We start from the raw sequence: 9,553 nt of genomic DNA, 5'->3' as shown, positions 1-9,553 counted from the left end.
CTGCTACGCCATTTGCGTGGCTGGCTTTTGCCGTGATAGGCTACGTAAATACTTACATAGTTTATCACAGCAAAGAGCAGGGGCGCAAATGGCGTAGCGGCCCTGCTCTTTGCCGTGATATTTTGCTTTGAAATTTGCACCCCTGCTCTTTGCCGCGATAGGCTACATAAATATTTATGTAGCCTATCACAAACAAAGCCAGCCACGCAAATGGCAGCTGCTATGACAGCCGCCATTTGTGGCCGCAGGCCGCAGCAGCCTGGCAGCGGCCAGGAGACCAGCCAGAGCCGCCGCATCCACTGCCATCGGAGCCGCCGCATCTACCACCAAGTATGCTCCATCCCGGGGGGATTCCACCGGGTGGCGGGAGGCCGTTCCACCACGGATTCTGGGGGGCCGGATTCTAAAGAATCCGGCGTCACTGGAATCCATGGCGGAATTCTCTGACATCCCTAGTGATTTTTTTTTTCCAGGCTGGTTATCTTGAAATGACAAGTATGGCACTAGGGATGTACATATTTTGTTAAATCTGTACATTCCATCTGTGTTTCGTGGATGGTCAGGCGTCTTTCATTCTATCATCCACCCACTGACAGAATCAGATTTCTTTAAGGGATGTATGGGAATTCTCCAAACATGTGTTTGCATTTGAAAGTGTGCATTTGTTCAAATCCCGCCCCCCGCCCCCCGCACGTTTGCCAATAGGTAATGGTTCTTTTTAGGATTCAGAATACAATAAACACACTAATGGGTGAAGGCTAAAGATTTATTAAGTGTGTATAAATTAGCGGAACAAAAAGACTGAAGCAGAACACTGCAATATGATGACTGCAGCAAGCAACTACAGAGCAAGATCTTAAAGCCTATGTCCCTTCTGTCCCTTAGAATCAGTGACGAACGTGCTCCAGCGGCGTGGCTGATGCGGCACTTTTCCGGATCAGCCTGCATCGAGGTTCTGAACTGGGAAGCTCCCAGGGACTCAGATATTCTATGTTAATGCCTCCCCTATTCTGAGGCTGTGCTCCACGGGCTTTGAGAGTGCTTATACTTTCTTGTACAGTGAGAGGATTCACTCTACCCTCATAACGATGTCTACCCTTGAGATCTCACCAGAGGCTTATCTCAAACAGATATTTGGGCCGGGGAACTAATGGGGAGAAGAAGCATTGCTTAACCACTAAAAGCATCTGCCCAACCAGAACTCTAGACCTCAGAAGCAGCTATTTGGTGTGCACCACTAACTCCTCAAAATAACAGTTGCCTTCTGCATTTCCCCTACACCCTACAAAAGTAAAGATAATGGTCCATAAATCTGCAGGATTTGCGTGTCTCGGAAAAAGCCAGTCTGCTGTGGAATCCACTGCTCAGATTCACAGGAATCTGAATTCATTTGAATCCGTTGTGAATTTCTCTGACATCCCTACTTCGAACACCCACTTCTGATCTTTGACTGTGTGAACAAGCTCTCAGATAGTGCGTCCACTGTTGTGCTCCACAGGATGGATGCTGGTGGTTCATTTATTCCAACGCAACTTTTGGCTGTTTCAGATATGTATTTGTTGTAGGGATGTCAGAGAATTTCGCCACGAATCTCGGGGAGGCCAAATGCCAGCCCATTCGCCCCCCCAAAATCGGTGGCGGAACGGTCTTCCACCCCCCCCGCCCCCCCCAGGACGGGACTTACCTTGGGCGAATCCTCCTGGCGGCGGCAGCTCCAGCGGCGGTGCGACAGCAGCCGGTCTTCCAACCGGCTGCCGCCGCCACCATTTCCAGTTAAAAACAAAACAAAACAAAAAAAGTGATAGGCTACGTAAAGATTTACGTAGCCTATCATGGCTAGATTTTTAAAAAACACCGTGATAGGCTATGTAAATGTTTACGTAGCCTATCACGGCTGATTTAAAAGAAAAAAAATGCGCGCACGCAAATGGCGGCACCCATGGGCGCCGCCATTTGCGTCCCTTATTTTGGCACGTCTTAGTCTACGTAAACATTAGGGGAAATAAGGGGAAATAAGGGGAACGCAAATAGTGTAGACGCTACGCTATTTGCGTTCCCCTTATTTTCACCATCTTAGTCTACGTAAATGTTTACATAGACTAAGACGTGCCAAAATAAGGAACGTAAATGGTGGCGCCCATGGGCGCTGCCATTTGCATATGCGCGGGGGTTTTTTTTCTTTTAAATCAGCCATGATAGGCTATGTAAACATTTATGTAGCCTATCACGGCTGACTGCAGGGATGCAAATGGTGGCGGCTATGGCTGCCGCCATTTACGGAGCTGGCCGGCCAGGATTCGGGGGGGGGGGGAGGGACGGAGTGCCTCCCCCCCCACCGCGAATGTCACCCTTCGAAAAGGTAAGTGATTTTCGTACATCCCTAATTTGTTGTTCAGTCATTCAGTCGTGTCCGACTCTTCGTGACCCCATGGACCACAGCACGCCAGGCCCTCCTGTCCTGCGCTCTCTCCCGGAGTGTGCTCAAGTTCATATTCATTGCATCAGTGATGCTATCCAGCCATCTCATCCTCTGCCGTCCCCTTCTCCTTTTGCCTTCAATCTTTCCCAGCATCAGGGTCTTTTCCAGGGAGTTTTCTCTTTGCATTAGGTGGCCAAAATATTTGAGCTTCAGCTTCAGTATTCAGATACGTATAGAACTAATCAAACTATGGCTTTAGACCTGCAGGACTCAGTCAACTATCTGGCATTCAGAAACCCAGCCCCCAACATGCATTTCCCCCCTTTTACACAAATTATACACGATGCCCCCCCAATACACCCACAAGACACTTTGTCCAACGACAGCTGGGAGGGGTCTCCTCAGAGTGTGGTGCAGGTGGACGATTCTTCCCAAGACACTTGCAGCTGAAACAAGAGCACACCAAAATTGTGACTCGGTGACAAATAGGCTATTCTGTGATAGCTCTGATTGTGCCTTGGAACTCTACATCACCTAAACAGAGATCCACCCATCATAACTATCCCCCAAGCTTGAGAATGGTCCCTCCTAAATGTACACAGCAAACTCACCCACTGAAGGTGGGTTTCACATTCAAACGCTGTCATTAAAACAAGCTATTCTGCATGTGTAATCAAAAGGCACAAACTTTATTTTGTCTACATGTTTTTAAAAGGGAGGGCTTGAATGGTGTTTGAACCCTTGAAGGGAAGAGACGGAAGAAGTATGGAAATGCAAGAGTACAAGGTTTAGGTTTAATTATGCAAATGCAAGGGCACGTGATTAAGGGTTTCTGGTGAGAGAGTTGACATAAACTCAAAATTCCCACTTAGGCCTTTTGGAAATTCTACCCACATCTCACATACAGAAAGGTCACATAAGGGATGTATGACAATTTTGCTTCAGTTCACAAATCATCTGAACTTGACCGTTCTCAACTGCAAATGCAAACAGGAATGCATTTCTTCAAAAAAATGTTTGCACATTCCCAAACTTGTGCTCGTTTTCAAAAAATGTGTATTTGGGGGTGAATGCACGTTTCAAAATGTGCTTTATTGTGGTTTAGTCAATGGAGGAAATGTGCACACTTTTCTACAATGAGCACAGAATTGCATACTTTTTACCATTCGAAATGCACACTTTCCTATTCACATAAATGAAACTTCAAAGTGAAGTTTGGAGAACTTTGGTGGACATGTACATCCCTGGTTTTCCCATCCATAACTCTGCCTGTGACCTGATTGCCCTTTCTGCCACACAAACACACAGAGCAGTCATTTCCATGCCTGCTTCCCTCACCGGAACATTCCAGGGTTTAACCTTGGATCCATCGGAGTTCCTGCAGCATTTCTCAAAAGCACAAACTGCAGCCTTCTGTGCAACCAGATCCCAGCGGCTTCCCACTCCTACAATCCAAGTTGGGTCTGCTGGGTCCAGGATGATTGGTCTGAAAAAACAGTAACAGAAATGACCAGCAATGATTGGCCAAAAGATTTGTAGAACCCCACTCCTTGAGAAATATCACCAATGACAAGGTTTGTGGGGAGGAATCGGGGGGTTATAAAATCCACAAGTCCCATGCCTTGCCTCCTTCCAGTTTAAGCCAAATCATCCCCCTCCCCCCAGTCTTGGATGGAGGGCTGTGGACAAATTAGATTTTTGCCACTGCTCCCTTGTTTGTTATTGCATGCTGGGCAACATAAAAACAATCTGTTAAATTATCGAGAGTTGACCTGGTTATTATTGAAGGAAGCCCTGCTGGTATTTCGACACCCTAAGTGATTGCCTAGTTTGCCTCTCTGGTTGGGCTTGGGCCAGCTCCGTGTATGAGGTCTCCTGAGAAGTGTAATTCCCAAGATTTCTCAGAAGGAAGTCAACGGTCAGTTTAACTGTAGTATATAGGTTTGCCCAAAGAATTCCTTCTGTGTAGATATCTGTTGGAGGTGGGGACAAGGAATTGGGAAGTTTAGATGGAGGAGTTATTCCATAACCTTGCAGAAAAACAGGGTGGGAAAATGACCTGTCCTTCTGGAGCTGGGTCTGCAGATGTTGCTTGAGGTCCTCATTCCGAAAGTCACAGTTTATAGCCCAAAATATGCAGAGCTTGTTGTGGTTCTCGATGAGCCAAAGCACTGTCTGGAACCCTTCTGCCATGTTGAAATCCGTCTGTTGACTTCCTTGTTCCCAAGCGTAGACAGCCAGCAGCTCCAAGGCATATCTTGGAGGTAGGAGCTTTCTGTTTCGGGCTTCTGTTCTTTCTTGTACATACTAGGAAGGGAAACAGAGAAAATGGACTACAGTTGACATGACAGATCATATTAGATAGGGATGTACAGCGTGGGGAAATCCGGCCCTCTTGGGCCTCGATGGATTTCCCCCGAGCCACCAGCTGAGTTTGCGTTAGCGAGCCTGGAACTTGCGGATTCCTAGCCATGGAGGGGCCTCTGTGCTAGTGCCTTGTTTTCCCTTTCAGGCCCCGGGAGGGAGAAGGAGACGCTCACGCACATTGCGTGGCAGGCGTGGCAGCGGGTGGCAGTGGTGGGGACTCCTGCCGCCACTGTCTGCTGCCATGCGCAAACCCCTCACGCTTTCTTTGCCAGTTTCGGCAAGGAAACCGTGAGGGGTTTGTGCTTGGTGGCAGAGTGGCAGCAGCTGCAGGGAAAGAGGGATGACGGTTGCGTGGTGGTGCAGCACTGGGGGTGGGAGGAGGATAGGGGAGCACCATGTCACTCCGCTCCCTCTTCCTCCCACCCCTGCTGCTGCGCCATACTGCAAAGGCAGAACATCCACCAGCCAGCCTGACTCAGTGCAGACGCTGGATCGGAGTCTGGGGGAGCTAAGCTGGCAAAAGCTTGCCCAGATCCACCCCCCAAATGAATCTGACTGACATCCCTAATATTAAGTGTTACCCTCAGCAGTATGGTACGTGGCAATAGAATAGTATGAATGGGGAAGTGTTAATGCTAAAAACCATGGCTAATTAATCTCCCCCCCACACACAAGTCAACCCTGAGTGCTCATTGGAAGGACAGATACTGAAGCTGAAGCTCAAATATTTTGGCCACCTAATGCGAAGAGAAAACTCTCTGGAAAAGACCCTGATGCTGGGAAAGACTGAAGGCAAAAGGAGAAGGGGACGGCAGAGGATGAGATGGCTAGATAGCATCACCGATGCAATGAATATGGACTTGAGCACACTCCGGGAGAGAGCGCAGGACAGGAAGGCCTGGCAGGCTACAGTCCATGGGGTCACGAAGAGTCAGACACGACTGAACAACTGAACAACAACAACAACACACACAAGTAGGACAACATGAGGGACCTTAGTGCTGCTGAAACAAAATCAAGATGATGGTTCCACATAACACTTAATATGGTGATATCTAGCAATCTAGCTAAGTTATCTGGCAATCTCCATGCCCATTGTGGAGATCCTTCTTTTACATATACTCAGAAGCAAATTCTTGTCTACAAAGGTCCCCTACAACTTTAATTATAAACTTCCTCCTTCCACTTCTGCTGCTAATTGCTTCCCAACTCATTGGTTTTTTTTTCTTTTTTAATTGTGAAATTAAATTGAATTCCAGTTAAAAAAAATAAAAAGAGATGAAACCAATAATCAACACCTCCCCCCCCCCCCAGCTGGGGAACAGGAACTAATTTTAAGAGACAATTCATAAGTATTTTATCAGTAATGCTGGGGGCTGAAATCAGATTAAAAACAAAGATGGGAGGCAACACAGGCAACATTAAAATGCAAGAGGTTGGCAAGGCGGTTGTGTGGATTGTCCCTAAAAAGAGAATGAACAAAAAATAGCAATTTCCGTATCAACAGCCAGACAGACACCAGTCTGTTACTATGGCATCACATGGTAAAACCATTTCACCAGGCAGACAGTAGGGATGGATAAGTCCATCAATTTCAGTTTCTCGATTTCTCATTTTTCCAGGCTTAAGTTCAGCTTGTCTTGAACTTTGAGAATGTCCCCAATCTTAAGTTCAGTTGTTCACGAAGTGTTATCTTTTTTCAAAAGTTTGCATGAAAATGTGCACAAATGTTTGTGCACATTTCTTCAAATGCATGCATTGTTGTACACACTTTTGCCTAATATGCACATATTTTGCGACTAATTTTCTTAATATAATGCATGTTAACATCACTTTCACTCACATGCACATTTTTGTGTACGCTTTCACCATATATACACGTTTTTGTAGGCATTTTTTGACTGGAGAACTCCATTCCAGTATTTGGACTCGTGTGGATTTCTACGATTACTGAGTTTTGATTCTCATAGGGGTTCAAAAGTGTAAAATTAGGTGTTTGTGTTAAAATGTGAACTGAATTTATTTCTCCCACATCATTAACAGAGAGTAACCCTAGTGGCTACAGCACACGTAAAGCCATCCAGGTATCCTCCAGTTATTCTGGACGCACAACTCCCAGCATCCCTGACCATTGGCCATGCTGGTTGGGGTTAATGAGATTTGAAGTCCAAAACATCTGGAGGGCACCAGGTTAGGGAAGGCTGGACCAGTGTATCAGAGCACTTCATAAGTTGATATGCTACAATAAGGGTGCAATCCTGTGCATGTTGAGACAGAAAAAAGTCCCACGATTTCCAGCACTCCCATAGCTGGCTGGGAAATGCTGGGAATTGTAGGGCTTTTTTCTATCTCAGCATCCATAGGATTGCACCCTAACCCTGTTAGTCTCTAAGGAGCCACAGGATTCTTGTCATTTTTGCTACAACTGACTTAGTGGCTTCACTTACACCTTGTGAAAGATGTTGTGTGGATGCCACCAATCCACCTCATCCTCATGTCCCATGGTAAAGGGGTGGTGGAAATGCTGAACACTTTTACCAGGCATTACAGGGAAGACATGAGGGTGGTGAGCAAGATTAGACTGCAGCAGCTTCCGCTGAAATGAGTACTTGTTTAGGCCCTGACAATGCTAGTTCTCCATCTTGTAGCAGAAAGTTGAATCAGATTATTTATTTTATTTTATATTTTTTCATTTCATTGCATCTCTTCAGCACCTCATAGCTGAAGCCTCTCTAGGCACTGCACAGATAATCCCTTGCCCTTAGAACGGAAATAAAGTTGTTCCCTAAAATTCTCTTCAAAATTCTTCCACCGATGTTGAGGGTGTTGTTGGATAATAGGAACAATCCGCATGCTTCCAGACACTAGGGGGCGATAGAGAATGTGTTGCATCAACAGCCACTTGTCTTGTTCATCCCCCTTGTTGTCTGATCAGTTCCTTTTTCCTGCTCCCTCCCCTTCCTCTTCCTCCTTCTTTCTCTGCCTCTGCAACAAATGCCACACAGCCTCTACCATGAAAGGAAGCCAGTAACCATATTTCATGCCTTTGCTTTCTTGCACTCACACACACAGCTTTAGGGGTACTTGCAGTTAAACAGTGTTAGATAGCCTTCTCTGACAATGTGTATAAAAGCACTAATACATTCATTCATTACTTCATTCATCTATTATATTTCTATACTGCCCTATAGCCGAAGATCTCTGGGTGGTTCACAAAAATTAAAAACCATTAAAATGCATTATATAAAATATAAAACCATTCACGTAATAACATAGAACAAATAACACACACCAACAACATATATCTAAAACAAAAACAGCCAGAGACAATCAAGAGACTCATTATACGCTGCCAAAGGCCTGAGAGAAAAGGGCAGTTTTAACCTAGCGCCAAAAAGATGACAATTTTGGTGCCAGGCAGGCCTCATCAGGGAGATTATTCCATCAAATAGGGAGCCACCACCGAGAAGGCCCTCTCCCTTGTTGCTGCCCTCCAAGCTTCCCTTGGAGGAGGCTCCCAGAGGAGGGCCTTAGATGCAGAACACAGTGTGTGGATCGGTTCACGCTGGGAGAGGCGTTCCATCAGGTACTATGGTCCCAAGCCATGTAGGGCTTTATAGGTCAAAACTAATGAAGTAAGTTGATTTGAACTTCTTTTAAACTGGCTCTAGCCTGCATTTCTTCCCTCCAAAACTAGAAGCTCTGTTGCCATGCTTTCTCTTTATATGGCAACATTGCTGTGAGTCACGCCAGACTTTCCAGCTGAGGGATCCACAAATTCTGGCTTACTCTGAGATGATGTGGAAGATATTATAGGTTAACTTTTGAAGGAATGAAATCACTTGCCCTGAGAAGAGTCAGATTAAAAAATGCATTGGGCCAATAAACAATCCTCGGTGCATCTGGGAGGTCGCCTCTCTTCATGCTTGCACTTGGCATCCTCCCATCTTTCCTTCTCTGTTTCTTAGCCGAGCCATCATTTGTGGATCCCTACCCTGCTCCAAGTCACAGAGTCAGAGGGGTCTTGTAAGCCACCTAGTCCAACCCCCTGCTCAAAGCAAGAGATCTTTTTCTAGAGCATTCCCAAGAGATGGCCATCCAGCCTCTGCTTAAAGATGTCTAGCAAGGGAGAGCACACCACCCTTCTAGGTTATTGGTTCCATTGTCAAACTGCTCCTACCATCAAGACATTTCTCCTAACGTTCAACCGAAATCAACCCTCTTGGAACTTATGTCCCTCCTGGAATTCTGAGTAACTTCGGGAGAAGAAGAGACACCCCTGTGCTGGGGATGGGAGCAGGCAAAAGGAAAGTGATCTTCTTGCACTGCTCCTGCATGCTATAAAGCTAAGTAGCACCAATGCAGGACCCCTCCTCTCTCGCCCCTGCAACTTCGAAAGGCTAACACCAGGGATCCGCACGTTTTGGCCTGGCTTTCTATTTAGCTGCCCCTTCATTTGCAGCCAGTTCAAACTTCGCAGTCACCACTGCTCCATCCCCCCCTCCATGTATGTCAGGAACTTAAGGGAGGGCAACAGACGCCTCTCCCATCAAGGAAACATCCATCACAACAGGCGGCTGAGCATGGGACATGCTGGTGAGAGGAAATGTACAGACCCGTTGACAGTGGTGGAGTGTAGGCAGGGCTTGCAGGGACAGAGCACCAGCACTTTTTTATTAGCAGGGATGCTGACGTCATCTCCCCACCCCCTCAATGTCCCTGTCCCCTCTGAGCTTTGCTGCAATCCTCACCATAGCTGGGAAGAAA

General features: G+C 46.5%; 1 protein-coding gene across 1 annotated transcript in view; it reads right to left on the bottom strand.

The window, feature by feature from the left end:
• Positions 1-752: 752 nt before the first annotated feature.
• The window catches only part of LOC146336271 (2'-5'-oligoadenylate synthase 3-like), a 29,730-nt gene continuing 20,929 nt past the window's right edge, over positions 753-9,553 (bottom strand). Inside the window, exons 9-12 of the mRNA XM_084819272.1 lie at positions 5,189-5,198; positions 4,479-4,707; positions 3,758-3,905; positions 753-2,865 (exon numbers count right to left, since the gene is read on the bottom strand). Of these exons, the coding sequence (XP_084675398.1) occupies positions 2,821-2,865; positions 3,758-3,905; positions 4,479-4,707; positions 5,189-5,198 (432 nt within the window). The 3' untranslated portion in view covers positions 753-2,820. The remainder of the gene's footprint in view (positions 2,866-3,757; positions 3,906-4,478; positions 4,708-5,188; positions 5,199-9,553) is intronic.

Source organism: Heloderma suspectum, chromosome 13 (assembly GCF_057233095.1).
Source record: "Heloderma suspectum isolate Gila_16-S chromosome 13, 16-S_ref, whole genome shotgun sequence".
Taxonomy (NCBI): Eukaryota; Metazoa; Chordata; class Lepidosauria; order Squamata; family Helodermatidae; genus Heloderma; species Heloderma suspectum.
This window is presented reverse-complemented; position numbering and strand designations above follow the sequence as displayed.